This window comes from Lycorma delicatula, chromosome 9 (genome assembly GCF_047948215.1).
Source record: "Lycorma delicatula isolate Av1 chromosome 9, ASM4794821v1, whole genome shotgun sequence".
Lineage (NCBI taxonomy): Eukaryota > Metazoa > Arthropoda > Insecta > Hemiptera > Fulgoridae > Lycorma > Lycorma delicatula.
In genome coordinates, this window is record NC_134463.1 from 1,028,811 (window position 1) to 1,049,559 (window position 20,749).

The following is a 20,749-nucleotide window of genomic DNA, read 5'->3' on the forward strand; positions in this document are numbered from 1 at the left end:
TGCAAAGTGCTAATGTTTTATGTAGTAAGATATCAAATAGGATAAAAGCTTGGACACTAGAAATATTAAAAGTGGGTTTGATAACATATGGAAATGATTAGCTGAATGGAAAAAGTGAGAAACAAACAAGGAACTGGAAATGGTGACAAGAGAACAGAAAAGTATAAAAAAAATAATTTAAGACAAACTTCTGAGAAAAAGACTGAATAAAGTATTATAAATAACTTGTTTATACATTTTTTTTAATGACTTTAAAATGTGTTTGCTCAACAACAATAAAAACACAGAAAAGGACTGTAGCAGCAATCTTATAACACAATATAAACCCAACGCTTATTGGGAAAATCTTAATTGAGAAACATAGCAAAATAGAGTTTAAAAAAATATTATGCCCCTGTTGATTCTATAGAAATAATGGTAGAAAATAAGAGGTGGAAAGAGAAAAAATATAAAATTATAAGAATTAATGAAATTTTTTTTAATTATTTAAAAATTACAATAAAAATCCACTACAAAAGTTATATATATATATATATATATATATATATATATAAAATTTTTAGAAAATACATTAATTTTTCATAAAAAATACAAAAAAAAAAATCAAAACATAGAGTATATTGTTTAAAAAAATTTTAGAAAGTTTATGGTCACATAGAAAAGTTTTTCAGAAATTAAAAGCATTTGTCAACAATTTTAATTGCAAAAATTGTAAAATTTAAATTTTAAATCTGTAGAATACAAAGTACAAACATATTAAATTAATTTTTTAAATGAATTAAGTAATTAGCTGCCACTGTTTTGATAATTTAATTGGAAAAATTTCTAAGTGGTCTTGCTAACATATCATCTGCCACCAGCTTTCATCCAGTTATATGTAAACATATGTCCAGTCAAAAATTACTGGATGTACATCTGAACTTACAATATGTAATCTAAAATAAGATTCATCCAAAATACAAGTTGAATAACCAATTTTACAATATGTACATCCTTACAGTAAAAAATAATGTCTGAAATATAGGTACACTTTGCAAGAAACACAGATAAGGCTACAAGGTGAGAAACCTGCATCTTGATAAATAAAAAGGATTACAGAGAAATGATTTTATTAATTAACCTAGTTTTTTTTTTTACAAATACTTTGATTAACAGAATACAACATTAGGCTACACATATGCCACAAAAATCCAATGTAAACAGTAATGTCAATGAAACAAATTTAAATAGTTTTTTCTTCAAACTGTCTATGCGACTGACTTAATTTTTTTTTTTTAATTTTATACTTTTTATAAGTTATAGAAAAGAGTTTCAGTGGGATCACTAAAGTAGCTTATTGATAACCTCCTTCTTTTATTGAAGTCAGTTAAAAGAGAGGTTGAAATTAAATAAAATAATAAACTATCTTCATGAACTCATGAATATATAGCTTGCAGGATACAATAAACATGTAGAGGTTAAAAGATTATCATGAAACTGTGAAGAATGGAGAGAAGCATAAAACCAGTCAAATGACTGATATCTAAAAAAAAACTAATATGTATTGAAGCTTGATTATAAATATTTATAATTTTCTTAACTAAAGTAATAATTACATACATTAAACAAATGATATCACGACCATTTTCATCTACAAAGTCTGATTAATCAATTTCATCATCATCATCATCATCTTCATCTTCGTCATAATCATTGTAATTTCTTTTTATTTCAATACCAAAACTTTCTATCCACTCAATATACTGTGAGGTATCTGTGAAAATCCCTTTCAAAAGACCTCCAAACCCCCATTTAAAAACTCCAGACAATTTTCCATCACAAACTAATGATCCACCTGGTTCACCCTGAAATATTTATTATTAGCATATAATATTTACATACATACAAAGAAAAGAAAAATTTGAGTTATGCAAAAATACTAACACAATAGATGTTAGATAAACAAATTTCTGAAAATTACATTAGACATTAAATTATTACTTTAATATTTAGTATTCCTTTAATTTTATATAGGTTAAATTAAAATATTTTTGTTTTTTGTATGGCATTAAAATATTTTACATCCACTTTTTTTTGATGTGGATATACATTATTATTGCAGAGCAAATAAGTTAATATACTATTTAAAAGACCTTAAAAAAAACAATTTTCTAATTTCCTTTTATTAATTAGAAAAAAAGATCCGTGTTTCAAGTCTACTTTATTTATAAAGAAAAATTAACAATAAATTTTTAACTTCTATAATATTGAAATCAGAAATTTGAGTCAGGTCTGTTGAGAGTACGTAATCATATTTCAGTTTATGCTTACATAACTGACTTCAAAAATGCGTTAATGCACTGATTCCAAAAAAAGTTGGACTTAAAAGGAAAGGGAACAGATCAATATTTGTGCTCAAAGAGCCAAATTATTAAAAGAGTCAGATTTGTGCTTAAATTTCTTCCCGTCTCTGAATTGAATGTATCCCTTCCTCGACAATAGAAAAAAGGGATCAGGATTAAGGAAAGGGGAAATGGTGAAGGTTCCTCTTTCATTTACCCTTCTCCTTTCCTGCCCACTATTGAGCTCAATTTCTTAGTTGTGTTGTAGATGGTATTCTAGTAAATGGGCTCAATTTTTACAACTGATTAGGAAACTCCTTTTTTTATAAAATTCCTCACAAAGAAGATTCTGGATAAATGATTTAAACTACAGTTCAATATTTCCTCATGCCATATAATTCTGAGGTTGAAAGAAGTAAAAATCTTACTTATATACAGAATTATTATGCCATTAGGATTCTCACATTTTTTTTCTGAACAGGCTTTAATTTCTGGAAGAAAATAGATTATTGTTGTAGTATATATTTAATATGGTACATTTATAGTTGAACTGCAGTTCCTCTTGAGGCTAGATCCACTCCTCCTTTCCTTAACCCTGATCCTTTCTTCACCATTGTTGGGAAAGAGGTACACTCTTTGAATGCAATTCTGTCCCTACTAGGTCTTCTATGCTGTGACTGTACAACCAGTGTTCAGGTTTACAATATTATGGTTGCTTGTGGCTCAATTTGGGACTGTTTCAGTGTCTGTACAATTGGTCTGATGGCTGTATTACCATTGATGTAGTAATGTACCAGTATGTACTTCATCTATTTAAGTTGATTTGTTCAGCTAACATATTTTTGGATTCCCCAATCCTGTTCATTTAACATATTTTTGATTTTCTAACTCAAAACATGAGTCATCATCTATCACTACACTACCATCAAAAGAACTGGACAAAAATCAGAAAAGGTCTTCTGAAAGCATATTTACATAAATAACTGAGGAAAATTACTTACAATTTTTGAACTCATTTGTCAAAATAAATTAACATAAGTGTGTGATCTCTTAATTTATATATATATTTAATTAAATTCAACTTTGATCCATTTACATTTTAAAACTAATTTTCAATTTTTGATTAATTTATATTTATAAATAAATTTTGGTCACAATTCTTTATCTACAATATAAATAGTGCATCACAATTTATGATACAGACCTTTTCAAATAAATATTTATCTAATTTTATTTTCATTTATCTCTCACTGCTAAAACTATAATTTTTTATTTTGGTAAATGCTGCTACATGTCATGTGCGTTTTTATAAATGATACAAATAATATGTACACCAAATAATAATAATATATACACCAAGTGCAATACACAGCCTTCACAAATGCTTGTACACCATGTACTAGTGATGTGTCAGAAAATATCAAATAGTTTGACTAAACTGTTGTTTTCTGCCCAATAGTAATACTGCATATCAAACATGTTGACTCACCACATATGACTGTCAGCTTACTCTAATGAACGTTAAATTAATGAAAATAGATAACGTGAATAAACTGTTTGTCGTTTGCTGAGAACAGGTCTTTGCCCAGAAAACTATTGTTTTATCTATATTAATTATGCTAAGATCGAACAGTTTCAAAAACCAAATAAATCTTATTCATGAAAATTCTGTAATAAATAAGTGCATAATAAAATGGTCATAAAATTGTCAAATATTTTGATAAAATGACATATGGTATTTGCTGGCTAAAAAATGTCCTAGAGCATGTAGCAAATGCATTGGAAAAATATTAAAATGAAACTGTTGTTTTTAAATAAAAAAGACATACAGTTTAGTAATGTAATGAAAAAATAAGTGTGAACAATAATAGATTAATAATTCAACCTGTTAGTTCCCAACAGCTTGTACAGTTGTTTTATTTTCATTGAAAAGTACATTTTTGTTTGGCAGAATCAAACTCCCATCTCTACCATGTGTGTGTGTGTGGGTACATACCCCCCCCCCACACACACACACACACATGCACACACATGTATCCAGTTTGCTACAAGCACATTAAAACATAGTCCAATAATATTCTGTAGAGAAAAATGTAATTGCATTAAAATTACTTTATTCTGTGACAAAACTTCAAAATCATTTTCACAAATTTATTTAAATTTTTAACAATCTCAGACTTAAAGTAAGATTTATGGTATTTAAGATATGTGTATGTATATATATATCTTACAAAAAAATTATGTTTGATTTGAGGATAATCACAACAGATATTTTCCGACATACGATAAAATTCACGGTAATGTAGACAGCTCATTGGCTGAGCTATAAGCCCTTTTTCATCCTGTAGATGCTAATAAAAATATAAAAAAAACAGATAAATAAAGCATCACTATTAAAAACATGAAGTCTAAATAAAAATAAATTTTTTATGTTAACTGTAATGTAAAAAGCATATCACAAAGTTCTCTCAGGACTTTCATAACCTTTTCTACTTGTGAAAATAATGGATAAAGTTCATATAAATGTTCTAAACTTCTTCATATGCAAGTTATACCTAATGAAAGATTTCACTTGTATTTCAGCTACCCCTAATGAAATGAGGCTGTACTGAAAGTTTTAGGATGTTAGTTAAGAGCAGATTTAATGATTTCTATGGGTTTTGACCTGAAATATTGAGTAAAGTAGGTCCAGTACCATAAGAACTTTGTAATACACTTTGTATATAAATTTAAGAGCAAAAATTTAAATACCACAAAGCATGTTTCAATTTTTAAATTATGGCTTTCTCATCAGTTTTTAAAGTGAAACTGTATAGCAATTTTCACTCTGAATAATTAAGTCTGTAATTTTAAATGTTGTTTAGTTATGATTGTTCATTAGGATTTATTAGTAAAAGGAAAACTAGTATGGCAATTCATTAAGTTTGTGACATTTTTAATGCATATTTTTAACCTTTCCTATTGTATATAGAAGAAGGAAAGTAACAAAACTGAATTCATCCTGATGAGGTTTCTGAGTCCAACAAAACAAAAATTTTATTTATAAATACTGTCATATAGTTACAGATGTATGTATATGTATTAGTATTGTTTAGGTTTATAACCTACTGAAATTCTTTAACCACCAATTTTGAAGTTTGGTGTGAGCTTGTGTATTTGTATTTATCTAAATAAACAAAATATTTAGTATTCTACTCCTGATACTTTTTTTTATGAATATTTGAAATATTATTTACAAGTAGTATTAAAAAAAAAAAGATTGGGTTCTAGAAAATGAGTTTTCAATTATAATTGAGCAGCCAAAAGGTTAAATGTGTATAAGCAACTGATCTGTTATACTTAAGATGAAGTAACATTTAAGCACTTAGATAAAATGCAGTTAAAATTTAAACCTGCTTATAATAGCAGTGAAAACTATAAAATTTCAATTTTTCAGTTCAATACTTTTCCCTGCACCACCTCATAATTACACTCAACCTATAACTTTTTTTATATTTCATAACAAATTATGCAATTACTGTTAGGCTGATGATGTTTCCCAGACTCAGGCCAATGCATTAATTTAACACCAATGAAGCAAAAGGTTATTCATAATAAGAATACTATAGTATAATGCCATTTTTTAAATCTATGAAAGATTCCAAATTTAAAAAAACAAAAACTAGTATGCATTTTATTCAAGTGTATACCTGACTTGTACTACTCCATCCTGTTACTTTACATACAGTACCTATCTTCACTTTTTCTTCAGAAATTTTTATAGGTTGAATACATTTATTGAACGCAAATTGTTTTTTTATCTATAATAAAAAAATAAAAAATAAAATTATATTTCATTTACTTTCACCATCATTAACATATGGTAAAATAAATATTTTTATATTACTACAAGAGTAATTAAAAGAATACCTTCACATAACTATTCAATCCAACTTTAAAAAAATAATAAACTGAAAGCTAATAGACAAGTAAATAATGGAATTCATCATTCAAACAGCAAAACTCCAAACAAGTTCATATTTAACAAATCAGAAGAATTATTTAATTTTGTATTTTTAAATGACAACTAAAACAAAATTCTTAAATACACAGTTTTAAAAACTCACATCATAACACTTTCAATTGCTGTTATGTGTACTTTACAATGTTTGATGTTCAGTTGTTCTTATCCTTGTGCGAGTTAAATTTTTGCTGGTATTTTTTTAAAGTTAGGTAGAAATGTATTTAGAATGTGGCTGAGGCATCTGTCGGATTTGAATTTTCTGTTCATTTAGTATATCAGTGTGTATGTAAATTTCATGATGTTCAAATATAAAAATGTCTGAGAAAGACTTTGCCCTTTTTTTTGGTTTGTCTGGAACAGATGTTGGCAACCTTTTGTTAACAGAGTGCCGACTAAGGATTTAAAATCATTCCGTGTGCCAAAAACATTCGTATTTTTATACAAGTCAAGGTCAATATACCTGTTTTACAATATATTTTATACAGTAATATAACACAATAATAATTAAAACCAGCTTTTCCCTTGTATGGTCTTAGCCAGTTGCTCAATATTAGCAACATACTTTATTACTTTGAGTTTTACACAATTTTCTAAATGTTCAGGTGTTAGGCAACTTCGTTGTGGATTTAAAACTGCTTTCATGTGAGAGAAAATTTTCTCACAGTAATAAGTTTGAACCAAAAGCCAAAAGAGAACCAAAAGTAATTTTCATCAAACAGATGAAAGATCTCGGGAGGACTGTCCAACAGTTGTGAATAGCAGCAGACTTTTCTAAATTTTTGTCTTCCAGAGTTCCTCAGTTCAACAAAATTTGATGATAATTCTGAAGACCTAAATTCAATCTGTTACATTTCAAAATCATCAATATCCATCCAACTAAAAAGTTCCATTTGGATAGTTTTCAAATCAAGTATGTCAGACTTAATGAGGTATGAAAATAAAAGTCCATGAATGTGGAAGTCTTGACTTCATTTATCAAATTCTGCTTTGAGTGCTTCGATGTATTTCTGAAGCTCATCTATCTTCACTTCAAATTGATTTGAATGATTCTTCACATTTGGAAAGTTGTTGAATGCTTTGATGTTGATGTTACATGAAAAAATGTTAAATTTCATTATAAATACTTTCCAATAGCAGAAAAGATCAAGAACTGTTTGACCCTGTCCTTATAATTTCAAATTCAGCTCATTTAAATGTGTATTTATGTCAGAAACAACTTTAACAACCAGTTTTCATCTTTCAATTCAGGAAAATTTTGCTGTTTTTCGTCAAGAAACACCTTAATAGCTTCAAGACAACAGACAAATCTAGTTAAAACTTTACCTCGACTAAGCCATCAAACACTGCAGTTAACAGATCTCCATATTCACAGTCAATTTTTTGTAAAAGAGACATGAATTGTCTGTGAACCAGTGAAGAATGAGAAACAAGAAAGTTGACTATCTTAACGACAGTTGTCATCACAGAGACTAAATTCAGAGATGAGATCTTTGAACATAAGCTCTCCTGGTGCATAATACAACGAAAATGTAACAGTTTGAAGTTAATATGATTTTCAAGAAGTTTTACAAATCCTTTCTTCTTGCCAACCATTACAGCAGCACCATCAGTTGTCACACAGAATAATTTTCTCAATTCAATGTCATCTTTAGCAAAATAACTGATAAATGCTGTCAAAATGTCTTCTGCTCTGGTTATATCATGAAGGGATAATAAGCACACAACTCTTCATAAATGTTATTATTCTCAGGCATGACAAATCATTTAAATCAATGCTTTCATCAAGAGTGACACTAGATACTAGGGATTGTTTGAATCCAATTGTTTGGTTAGTTGTTACATTTTCAGCCAAGTCAGTCATGCATCTCTCAATTGATCTTACAGGAACTGTATTTCTCTAACTTGAGAGAGTATATTCTCATTATTTGATAAATCACCAAACAAAATTTCAGCACTGCTCAAAAAGATTTCTTTGATGTATTCTCCATCTGTAAAAGGTTTACCTTTAAAAGCCACACATTGAGCTATTTTGTAACTACATTCAGTAGCTTTATTCTTTGTTCCAACTGCTTGGCTCAAAATACCAGTTGGTTTTTGAAACCAGCAATAGCTTTTTTGATGGTTTCACGTTTTTCTTCTGAGGTTTTAAACTTAGATTGGTGTTTAGTTTTAAAGTGTCTTTCTACACTAGATGTGCGACACACAACACTTGCGCTACAGAAAACACAAACAGCACGATCTTTTTGTTTTACAAATCCATAGTCATTTTTCCAATTTTCTTGAAATTGATGATCAAATTTCCTTTTCTTTTCTGTCATATTTAATACAAATGGTATTCTGAAAATATAAATAAATCAACAAACATCATGATGATATTTATATATAAAAGTTAACTGATTTAAAATAATAATAAAAAATGGTTAGGTTAAATTTGTCTAAAAATCATTTAAGTAGGACTTACCGTTTTTATAATTCAAATATATTTATTTTAAAACTCACCAATTAATATCACTTATTAAAAAAACAACATAACCTATAATAATCTAAACTTTTTCTGAAACCTAATTTCCCTCACAGAGTGATGAGTGTTCTTTAATTGTGATATGTGTTATGGGATTTGGGGAAAGTTTTGAGTTGCCATACTGCCAAATATATTTTTCAAACAATATCAATGTAGTTCGAGTGATACAAAGTAGAAAGAATCAAAGAAATGACACTTTGTTAAATTTTGAGAACTGACTCATGATGCAGCTGGTTTATAGTTCTGACTTTTGTGTCAAAACCAAATTATTGATATGTAAAACTTAGAGCTTCTGCGTGTCATTAGAAATTGCTTAGCGCACCAAGTGTGGCATGTGTGCCATAGGTTGCCGATCCCTGGTCTAGAAAATTCATTCTCAGTGGGTAATAATGCCCCCTTGTGGGCATTGGAGGCTTTCAGGGGGGACGGTAGAAGGCCTACAGAAAATTGGGGGCATTCAGGCGGTCTAGGAAGGTGATGGCTGATTAAAATAATAAGATAAACATGATGTTTTCCTGATATGTCAAACTACAATTATATACCTACTACACTAGCACAAAAAATTAAAACATCTCAAAAACAGCAATTGCAATTATTATTTTTAAAACATGGTAAGTTTAAAAATTTTTGAACGCTAGAAAATCTTTGATTCCTCAATGTGAGCGGTGGGTGAAAAAGTTTGATAATCAATGGTCTAGAATATCAATATTTAATGCTGGTTAATGGATGGCAAACAATGATTCATTGTTACCGTCAGAATTTTTAAGTTTATTATATATTTGTTTGAAGGTACATTAAATTGAGATGACTGTATATTGCGCGTGTTGGTTTGTATACTCAGTTTCATATTAGTTTAATACAAACTTTAGAACAGATATTGAAATATATTTGGTATTATGAATATCAGTCAAAAGCTACATCATTTAAAGGTTATTATAATTAATTTAATAATTGGTAGAGCTCATAAATCTGAGAATTTATTTTAGTAATACATCCATATTAATAGGTACATACATTTTTTTATACATTAAATTTATGGGAGATAATTAATTACCTCAATAATAGCAACATCATTTTGACGATAACTCACTGTAACATTACTGTGCATGTTAACTGACTTAATCTTTCTTCTTACAACATTTTTTCTATCAGTTTTATCTGTAACCCCTGCTTCTAGATGTACATACTGCAAACGATCCAATTTACTGAAAAGATATTAACATAAACATTCATTATTTTTTAGTGAAATTTCTTTTGCAGACCAACTATGGGCTAGTAATTACACAATATTCCTATTCACTAACCTGACGAGACAATCAAATTTTCATTTAAAAAAATACTAAAATAGTACATTTTGTAAAAAAAAATACTTCGACTTAAAAATATTCTTTCTTTCTGTCTAATGCCGTATTTTAGGAATGAATTGTCATCATTAGATGCGATTAGATTAAACCAGTTTTGTATATTAACACATTTTTTGTAATACCAGCAGAACATTGAAAAATATATATTATTACATATAACAAATATTACACATGAAAACATATGATTGTACAAGTAAATTGGTAGTAGATTTGTACATGCGCTGTTAATTGGTTGTTTGTAAATTAATAATGAAATGATGTAAAAATCCTATTTTGGATACAATCCAACTGGAGTTGAAAATAATAGTACAGCACAAATTTAGATTTGATACCTAGTTAATTGCTAGTAGACTGTTATTTTTGAATTATGATATTTTATAGATGTTGAATTCCTTGTTGACATTCATACCAACCTTTACTGCATAAGAATGCTGGAATAAATATTTTAGAAAAGATGGTATAATTAAGGAAACGGATAATTTGACTTTCTATTAATCGTATTAATTATAGATAAATGGTTCTACATCTGTCTACGAATTTCCTTGTACTTGATTTATAAAATTTATTGCAATCATAACATCTAGGCTGACACAATTCTAAAACCAGTATCCTATAGATTTTGTAATTTTAATTCTCTATTTTTTTTGTTGAGCTTTTTGGTTTGGTTTTTAATAATATATAATAAATAAGCAGATTGGTATATTCATCTGACATAATAATAATTCTACTTCTTTTATCTTGGTTATTTTTATCTTTAATTTAGTGTTATCTTTTAATATTGTATCCACTACTTATAGAAATGCATTTCATTGTGCTGAGTTCATCTTGATAATCATGAGAGCTTAGTGATATTATTAATTTTATATACGATAGTGATATTATTAATTTTATAATTGTATATACGATGTTAAATAAAGTAATGAGACTGGTTCAGAAAAACTTTTTATTTACAATCCAATTACAAATGGACTCGTATCACCTTCAAAGTAGTTCCCTTGGGAAGCCATGCAACACTTCAAATGGTTTTCCCACTCTGCATAGCAGTTTTGGAACTCGGAAACCGAAATATCCTTCAGATGGTCAGTTAAATTTTTAAAAATGTTTTCTACTGTTCCAAAATGATTTCCTTTGAGGTGCTTTTTTTTAAGTCGGGAACAGGAAAAAGTCACAGGGACTAAAGTCAGGTGAATAAGGTGGTTGAGGAATACAGAAATATTTTTCTTTGCCTAAAACTCATTACTTGAGAGTGCAGTGTGACATGGTACATTGTCATGCAGCATCCAGGTCTTTGATGACTGGTCTCATGTGAGCAACTCTTTTCCACAGTCTTTCAAAAATTTCTTGGTAAACATATTGATTTACAGTCTGTTTTGTAGGCAAACCCTTATGGACAATGCCATTGCTATCAAAGAAACAAATTAGCATGGTTTTGATTTTTATTTCCTCATTTTTGCTTTTTTGGGATGTGGTGAGTTTGAAGTGAGTGTGCCATTCCTTGCTCTGGCGTTTTGTTAATTTCTTAATTAATATCTCTGAATAATAAAAATTATTTCCAGTCTCATTTAATATTTCTTTCAAATGTTATAGATGAACTGTTGTTATATGTTATAGAATTAGTATTCTGAAACACCAGTTTTTTAATTAAAAATTATAAGTAATTTATAATTTTATTGTATAAAATTTAAGTAACTAAAATATTAAATACTTACTCATAGAAACAGTGTGCTGATGTGATAACTAAATATTTGCTAATGATTGAACCACTACAAAAGTGAAATGAAGGCACAATTTTAGGCACATCTAGAATTAAAGAAACCTTAAGCAAGGAAAGAAAAATAAATATTAATTAAATAAAATAAAATTAACCAGATATATACATTCTCTTAGCAAAACGTTTACTTAACTGCTGTGATAAATTTGTTAAATACCATGACAAAATTTATTTTTTTTAAATTTTATTTAAAAAAAATAAATTTTATTTAAGTATCCAACATAAAACATAAATAATTCTTATACATTTTGATTTTTTCTTATAGATTTGATTTTTTTTTCTTTTTTTGATGATTAATTCACCATACAAGCTCAAAACTTGTGCTTGGTAATATGAAATGTAAATTTTGTATTTAATATTAAATTGATTTCAAACTAAACATTAATTTATATATTTTACAGTAATCATGACAATTATTCATTGTTTTGATTTAAATATTAAGTTTTATTTATTTTTTTAAAGCCAGTCAATTAGAACTATATTACTTTAATAATAACAGTAGCAAATGAAAATGATTATAAAAAAATTGTGTATGAATATCTTTACAATAAAATTATCAACAGTAAAATAAGATATTTACAAATCTATACTATATAAACTTCTCTTACTATTCAAATAAAAAATTTCATATATATTATAATTAAAATATATTATCAGTACTATTATTATATTAAATACGATTATTAATATATGACATAATTAATCTAAGAATTACAATTATACAAAAGTGCTAGAAGTTACATTATCGGATAATTTAGACATTCTACCTTACAAAACATATCCTTTGATGGAATTACACAGACTTTAAATTTCTTAGAAGAAATTTGATGTGAGCAGATGGTTAAATTCTTTCTTGAGTCAAACATTAGTTATTTTTATTAGTTTTCTAAAAGTTAAGTATGAGAATTAGTATTACACAAACTGGAATATTTAGAATAATTTAATTTTGAATGAATGAAAAGAAACAATTTAAGAATATAGAGTGAGAATGCAAGGAGAATATTCACCTTATTAGATTATTGTTATTTTGGTTATACTTACTTAACACTCATAATGATTCTTATTATCCTTATCTGAATAATAATAATTTTTGAAAATTATAAGAGGCAATTTGGATAGGGTAATCCATTTGTATTAAATGATTGAATAGTCAAAATAAATGGAAATTTTTAATTATAATTTTCTATTCATATAATTTAAAAGTAAGCACAATTCTGAAATTTTATTTAACGAGTAAGATATACATATTAATTCCTGAAACTTCACTGAAGATACTTCTAAAATTAGGTTACCTCCAAAATAAATAGGTTACAAATAGTAAGTTCAAAAATCTTCAGTCTCTTAGTTAACTCATTTTAAGCCTAACTATCTATTTTATATATATATATATATATATATATATATATAATATAGAGAGAGAGAGAGAGTGAGGGAACAAGAATTACTTATGTTCACAGCTGCAGAATTTTTATCCTAAAATGGTAAACTATTTTAAAAAACTACATCAATAGTAAGTGACAAAAGAAAGTTGTTTACAATGGTAATGTTATAGATTTTGTTATAAGAAATTTTATATAAAGACCATTTGGCTAACATTTACAAGCAATTAATAAAATTAATAAATACCATAGCTGCTTGTTGTAAATCAGTAATGTTAGAACCATAATGAAAACTTCAGGAATTTTGTATTTGTTGCATTAAATTATTCAGTATCTGTGCCTCTTTTAATTAGCTTCCATAAAGTTTTACTCCTATTATTATTATTATTATTATTATTTATTTGTATGATGTAATTTGTTTATTATCATTCATTTTTTTACATCAAAGTTTACCAAAGACCTTAGATCTTATACAACCTTTTACAACATTTAAATAACATATCATTATTACTACATTTTTTTTATCATTTCTATATATTATGATTATTTTGTTTTCATTGTTCTTAGTAATCATTGTTCTAAGTAATCATTTTTGTACTTAATCTTAATTTCCTTGTGTGTGTGTGTGTGTGTGTGTGTGTGTGTGTGTGTGTGTGTGTGTGTGTGTGTGTGTGTGTGTGTGTGCGTGTGCGCGCGCGCTCTCGCTCGCTCACGTGTGTGTAAATATTAAGATAGTTCGGTTGAAAATGAAGAATTTTTTTTGTTCTTTTGCTATAATCTAAGAGGTGATTGAATAGTTTTGGAATTTTCCATTTAAAGGAAAAGTAATATTGTAATATATTTACTAGTAACTCAGTTTTGTTATCTACAAATTTTCCATTAATTGTTATTCCAAGGCTCCTTCTTTCTTGCATTTAAATGATTTAATAGACTGTTAAAAATCTGGTTGTAGGCTACCTATTATTAACTAAATTAATTAATTAAAAGCCTCCTTTTAAGCTATCTTTAAAAATTATATTTTCATATCACTATCAGAAAAAATTTTGAAATGTTAATTATAATATGATCTAAACAACGCTGCATGTGAAAGGTATGTTTTGGAAATTTAATGCATAACTGCCTTTTTTGGGGGGGAAATTTATATTAAAATCACCAACTATAAATACCCTCAAATAAACTGAGGGATTATATTAAAAATCAATTTTACTTAGAAATACAGAAATATGTCCAGATGGGGATTCACAAACACATATTACAACATTACAACTAAGATTTCAACAGATTAAAATGCCATACTAGATTAAAAATAATATCCTCTTCAATTACAATATTTCTGAATTGAATACTACTATATCTTATCAAGATTACTGTTATCCCATTAAAAAATTCTGTTAGCAAATTTATGTTCAAAGATTCTGCAAAAATCAGTTTCATCCTTATTCGACCAGTATTCTGTCGCATATAAAATGACATCATTCATAAATTTTTCTTGTAGTAAATACTCACTGTAATCAATTTTATTTTTTATTAATTGAATTTTTTAACAGAGAAGGAGAAATCTGGAATAAGCTCATTTTTCTGTTTATTCCTTCTATTGACCTAATGTTGGCAATCTAGTCAGCTCATTCTGGTTTTACAAAGTAAATATAATCATATCAACTCAATTTTATTAGCAACTGTATGACTAATGTTATTATTATTTAGCAATTTAACCAACACTAAAACTAAATTTTGAAAATTTATTTAAATTATACATGTGTTTTTTGTTTTTAACAGATACTTTAACTAGTAATTATTTTAATTTTCTTAGTTCATTTACCTGATATGGAAAACTCCTAAATATTTGTGGGGTCTTATTAGTGTCAACATGAAACCAATTTTTTTTACCAGTCATTGAAACATCTGAAATACAAATTCATGTAATAATATCACTCATATGTCATTTAACAAGTTAAACGTTTCTTTAGAAGTATTTAGGAGGAAAGTCACTTAATTGCAAATTTGTACTTAATCTTAATTTCCTTGTTTCCTTGTGCCTTGTGGTGCGGTATATATATATATATATGTGTGTGTGTGTGTGTGTGTGCGCGCGCGCGTGTGTGTGTAAATATTAAGATGGTTCAGTTGAAAATGAAGAATTTTGTTTTGTTCTTTTGCTATAATCTACTATGAGATGCCATTTGCTACATGATGCCTTGCATATTGTGACTATTTAAACTTGCAAATCATACAGTTATAACCATTCTCTCTCCACATTAGTCAGTCACTTGTCATCTGCATCTATGAGTAGGCAAATTGGTTTTTGAAAAAAAAAATAGTAAGGGGAAAGTTAACTTCGTGCTAAGTAACTGATAATTTCCATGCCTATTAGGGAAATTTTCAAAATGTCCAATGTAGCCAACTTAAATTTCTTTTTTATTCAGTCCTTTTCTTTTTTTACTATTTTTCAGAACAAGATATATTGATATAAAAATAATATTTCTTATTGTTTCTATTATCCAAATCATCATAACTACTAATTTAATAAAAGTTCAGCACCTGACAAAGACTTGTAATGTTTGGTAGCAAGTGGTAAATTTTATGTTCATTATTAAACTGACTTTTTTAGCTTCTACTCAGCTAACTAAATAAATGTTTTCAGTTAGACACAACGTTAAATATTTTGGATCCGTTCACAGTAGAAATGAGAATCAATTTTGCTTTAACAATACCTTCTTGTTAGTTTAATGTAATATTTCTCTATATTTGTTTAACAACAAAATCTTAATTTAAAACAATCATGAAGGAATATTCATCTTAATAATTACGTTACGGTTACAATCGATTTGAAGAAATGACTAACTGTTAAAAATCTTTCCTCCACATTTAAATGTATAATTTCAAGAACAGTTACACATTTTGAAGAGACTGACAGTATTAAGGACTATCCTTGAATAGGAAGGTAAAACAGTTAATGAAAAAATTATCAAATTATTGGAAGTTATTATTTGAGATTTAGATATGTCCACAAGAATTTAGATATACAACAGGTAATATGAATATTGTTTGTAAATAGTAGCAAATGAAGAAAATCTAAACTTTATTAATAATATCACAAGTGAAATAAGTTTTATGCTATACTATTAATTGCCATAATTATCAGTACTAAACCGACGGAAGTTAAAATCAGCACCTAGAGATAGTAAATGTCAGAATCAGTTTTGTTGGATCACAATCAATAACGTTTTGTACTGAAGGAATTACAACACTGAATTCAGACCATCTATCATTCAATTAAATGTGAACCACTGTTCAGATTGCTGCTACTCAAACCATTTAGATTAATTACGATTTCAACAGCAACACAGAGCACTAGGTTTACCTCACTTTACTTTAAAGATGTGTGAATGTCTGAAGAAAAATTTCCACACTATTTGATAAGAAAGAAAGATACAAATTTTGAACACGTGCAGAAATATCCCAGTAAGGTGTGAGTATATATTAGATTACTGTACATTACTGGCCACACAAAATTGCAGTGAATTAAATGTAAAATTAATCGTAAAATCTACACACTGAATAGTTTAAAATTTTACAAAAAAAACACTTTAAATTATTCTTATCCTGTTTAAAATTCTTAAAAAGAAAAAAATTGTGTATTTTGTTTCATTTGTAAGAAATTCAAAATCCTTTCTTTAGACTATTCTAACACTTGACCAATCAATATTTGTATAGGGACCATATTTTCGTATCAGTAGTTTCTATTATCATAATATTTCCTTCACTAAATATGATCTTTAAAATGAAATATTCAATAAAGAAGTTAAAATTTTAAGTTGTCTCATCACAGGGATGAATTTCTGCTAAGTCTAAAATTAGATTTATTAGGTTTTTACACCAGTAAATATTTGTAAAATCTAATTTTACACCTTTATTGTTTTAAACCATTTCTGTTTAACTATTCTCAGATTTCATGCAAGTACTATATATCGGATAAAATTAAAAATCAGTGATAAACTAATATTTTAGTAATCTTATACTTTAACATAATCTATGAGGTGGGACTGGAAAGTTTCAAGACAGGTGTTACCACTGCTCAATAGGAAGGGGTAGGTTTACCTGGAGCTTTTGGAGAAATCAGCTTTTGAGACTTATGAACTCTTATAGTCTTAGGGATAAATGTCTGACCTGGTCAAATGTTTTTGTCTGGTTTAACAGATTCAAAGATAACCTCGAATCAGTCAAAAATGACCCTCAGTATGACCGACCTTCTACTTCAAAAATCAACAAAAACATTGTGAAAGTTCACGATTTAGTGCACTCTAATCTTATTTACAATTTCGGATAATACTGATGAACTGAATTTAAGTTTCTACGCAGTTCAATAAATTTTAATTGAAGATTTGATTAAAATCTATTGATTATTATTTATTAAGATTTAATTGAACACTCATCAAGTATATGCAAAATTCATTTCAAAATTGTTGTCAGGTCAGCAGAAAAAACAGTGACTTAAAAGATCTCAAGATCTCCCCCATCACCCTGATTTAGCCTCTGCCGACTACAACCTATTTCCTAACTTGAAATTTTGCTGAAAGGAACTTAATGACGACATCCGGCAAATACAGTTCTTAAACCCTTAAGAAAGAAAATTTCCAGGAATACTTCCAAAAGTGGAAACACAGCTGGAGTCAATGTGTTCAGTCAGGTGGACATCCATTTTGACAGATCCATCACATTAGCATATAAGTACTGCCATTTTGAAATTATGAGCCCGGTCTTAAAACTTTCCAATCACACCTCACAATCTAGATAATCCTCATCTGTTTGAGGTTTATGTACATATTTATATAAGTAATTGTAATTTTTTAACAGTGTTACTAGTTAATTATCACTTATGTGGTAACCTTAGTGATTTTTGATTTTAATATAACATATTTAAAACTGTTTAGCATTAGCTGGAGTGTACTTTTAGGCATAAACAATTGCATTCACTTGTGGGAGGCAGTTTTATGCAAATTTGAGTAAGCTTTAATAACAAAATTGTTTCACTTGCATAGGAGTAGATCTCTAGTTAAAAATTTCAAATTTATCCAAATTGTTTGATTTCTATTTTTTAATAGAAACATTTTAAAACTTACCTTCATTATGATGATGGTTATAGAAAGTTCTCCTGCATTGGAACTAGCATTCACTCTATGTTAAGTTTCTTCAAGGACTGCTGATGGGAATAATAAGTATTACAGTGCTATTGGATTGTGCTGCAGGTGTTTGAATAATTTTTTAAAGAAATTTTTTGTTTATGGTGATTTAAAAGAGCACGTATAATTTTAATTGTTTTGGTTATGTGTTTTTGCAAACATACGTTTTGGGTCACTCTAATATTCCATTTCTTATTCTTTGATGCTTAAATGCAAGATTTTCATGTTTTATTTATTTGTGCATGTGCGGGTTTTAAAACTACATATAGTTTATCTTTTCAATTTGTTACCCCAACAAAGAATAAAAAAGTAAATTAAAACATACAACATTTTAATTGAACAAACACAAATTTCTATCATAAACACTGCTTGAATATAACATAAACAAAAACAAATCTTTATAATTGTAATGCATACACCATGGCTACATCCGTAAACACCTTAACACTTGGTATTCCCAGTTGTAGTCTCTAAAGGAGCTTAAAGTAGAATAAAAGCTAACATAGAGTAAAAATAATCTCAGGTATAACTAAAAGATTTCATAATTTTACTACTGAAATTTTACTACTTTTAAAATCGGTTCATCAAGAACATAAAAAATTACACTTTTATTTCTCTATTCATAAAATTAGTGATCAGTTGTCTTTTTTAATAATTCAAACTTGAACCTTCTTGCAAATTTCATTAACAATGGTTAAGACAATGTTGTGTTATATAAGCAGTGAACATGTAAATTATCAAACATGTACAGAATAGAACATTTGTTTCATCTAATTCATTTCTGAATGAGACAGCAGTTTTGTCATGAAAAAAATCTTTTATACCACTATATTTTACATGCAACATTTTTGGTCAACTTTTATATTAGTAAAGAAAATACAGTAATATAATAATCAGAGAATACCCTTTAATATATTTTATTTATATTTTGTTTAACAGTATAATTATTCACAATGATATTAATAATTATAATTTTACTTACCTGTAACAAGAAGTATAATCAATAAAGAAATGGTAAAATAGAAAAAAACCATTTCTGTTAGTTTGATTATTAGCAATATTAAAAGTATATTATCATTGCTAAAAAAAAGTATTTGTTTTAAATATCTGGCTTTTATATTGGTGAATTTGTCATTAGTATAATAATCAGTAAAAATAGTATTAAAAATAGATTTATATTTTATGACTGAATGACATTTTTATGATTCTATCAGTGTAATGGAAATATTTATAAATATCTTTATGTAGATCTTTTAATGTAAAGAGTTTAAAAAATCATAAAATATTATAGCTACAAATGTCTTTACTGAAAAGATTTTTAGAAAAACAAAAGATTATTTTTATAGTTTTACATAAACAGGTTTTCTATTATTTTCTTGCTAGTTAAATTTTTTTCTAGTTCAGTATTTAGTCGTATTTATGTGTAACCAGAAAAAATGATAAGCTAGTAAAGGTAAACAGAAAAATCAAGTGTGTGCCAAGAAATAACACAATTATTTTTGCCAGTTTAACTGATTAAAGTTTTTAAAACTCATGATTTTTCAACATTCATCTCTAACATCACATTTAAAAGCCTCTATTTTTTCCTTTCTCATGTTTCATGAGTATAAAGTACTGGACTTCCTTTGCACAAATATTTTCAAGAATTTCTATTTAATTCTTAGATTTGTATTTGTATAGAATTCTGTTTTTGCATGAAATCTCCTCTTGCTATTCTGGTCTGCTGTCTTCATTAGTTAATTCATTTTTTTTGTAATTTCACTATCTAAAACAAAATTCTCCCATTTCTAGTTTAGAGTTCTTTTACCTTAACATTAAATCCTTATTGTCCAATCTTCTTTCTGTCTCCATCATTATTTATTTCCTTTCTTTATTTATTTTTTCAAATTGAATTTTTATACTACCAACACATTTATGACCTACAGTATTTCTTTTAACTTATCTTCAGTTTTTGTCAAAAGGACAAAATTATAATGGTTATAATTATTTTATGATCCTTATGAGGACAAAATTATATATTTTTATGATTTTTCTAAATAAGCAAAATTATTTGCTTATTTCATAAGCAAATAATTTTACATCTTCCTTTTTCTCCTTGAATAGTTTATTTTATTCTCAAATATTTTTCCTACAATCTTTGAATTGCTACTTCCATGTACAAGTTGAATGTTTAAAAGTAATGGGGGCAGGCTACATCCTTGTTTCATTCT

At 27.4% G+C, this 20,749-nt stretch overlaps 1 protein-coding gene across 3 annotated transcripts; it reads right to left on the reverse strand.

Annotated features, from left to right (window-relative positions):
- Positions 1-616: 616 nt before the first annotated feature.
- On the reverse strand, positions 617-19,609 carry LOC142330303 (trypsin II-P29-like). 3 transcript variants are annotated; one of them, XM_075375515.1, is made up of 7 exons: positions 19,522-19,609; positions 15,179-15,261; positions 11,919-12,025; positions 9,900-10,050; positions 6,011-6,121; positions 4,553-4,672; positions 617-1,844 (listed from the first exon to the last, which is right to left on the reverse strand). In XM_075375515.1, the coding sequence occupies exons 1-7, from the start codon at positions 19,571-19,573 to the stop codon at positions 1,644-1,646; spliced, it is 825 nt and encodes a 274-aa protein (XP_075231630.1). In that variant the 5' UTR covers positions 19,574-19,609; the 3' UTR covers positions 617-1,643. The 3 variants fall into 3 exon arrangements, with proteins under 3 accessions (XP_075231630.1, XP_075231631.1, XP_075231632.1); XM_075375516.1 differs by lacking the exon at positions 4,553-4,672; XM_075375517.1 differs by lacking the exons at positions 15,179-15,261; positions 19,522-19,609 and adding an exon at positions 13,607-13,696.
- Positions 19,610-20,749: the final 1,140 nt, after the last annotated feature.

Excerpts from the sequence above, each read along its gene's own strand:
- LOC142330303 (XM_075375515.1), bottom strand. The coding sequence starts at position 19,573 with ATGGTTTTTTTCTATTTTACCATTTCTTTATTGATTATACTTCTTGTT. Across the intron at positions 10,051-11,918 it reads TCAGCACACTGTTTCTATGA|TAAATTGGATCGTTTGCAGT; the intron begins GTAAGTATTTAA and ends ATATCTTTTCAG. Across the intron at positions 6,122-9,899 it reads ATGATGTTGCTATTATTGAG|ATAAAAAAACAATTTGCGTT; the intron begins GTAATTAATTAT and ends TTTTTATTATAG.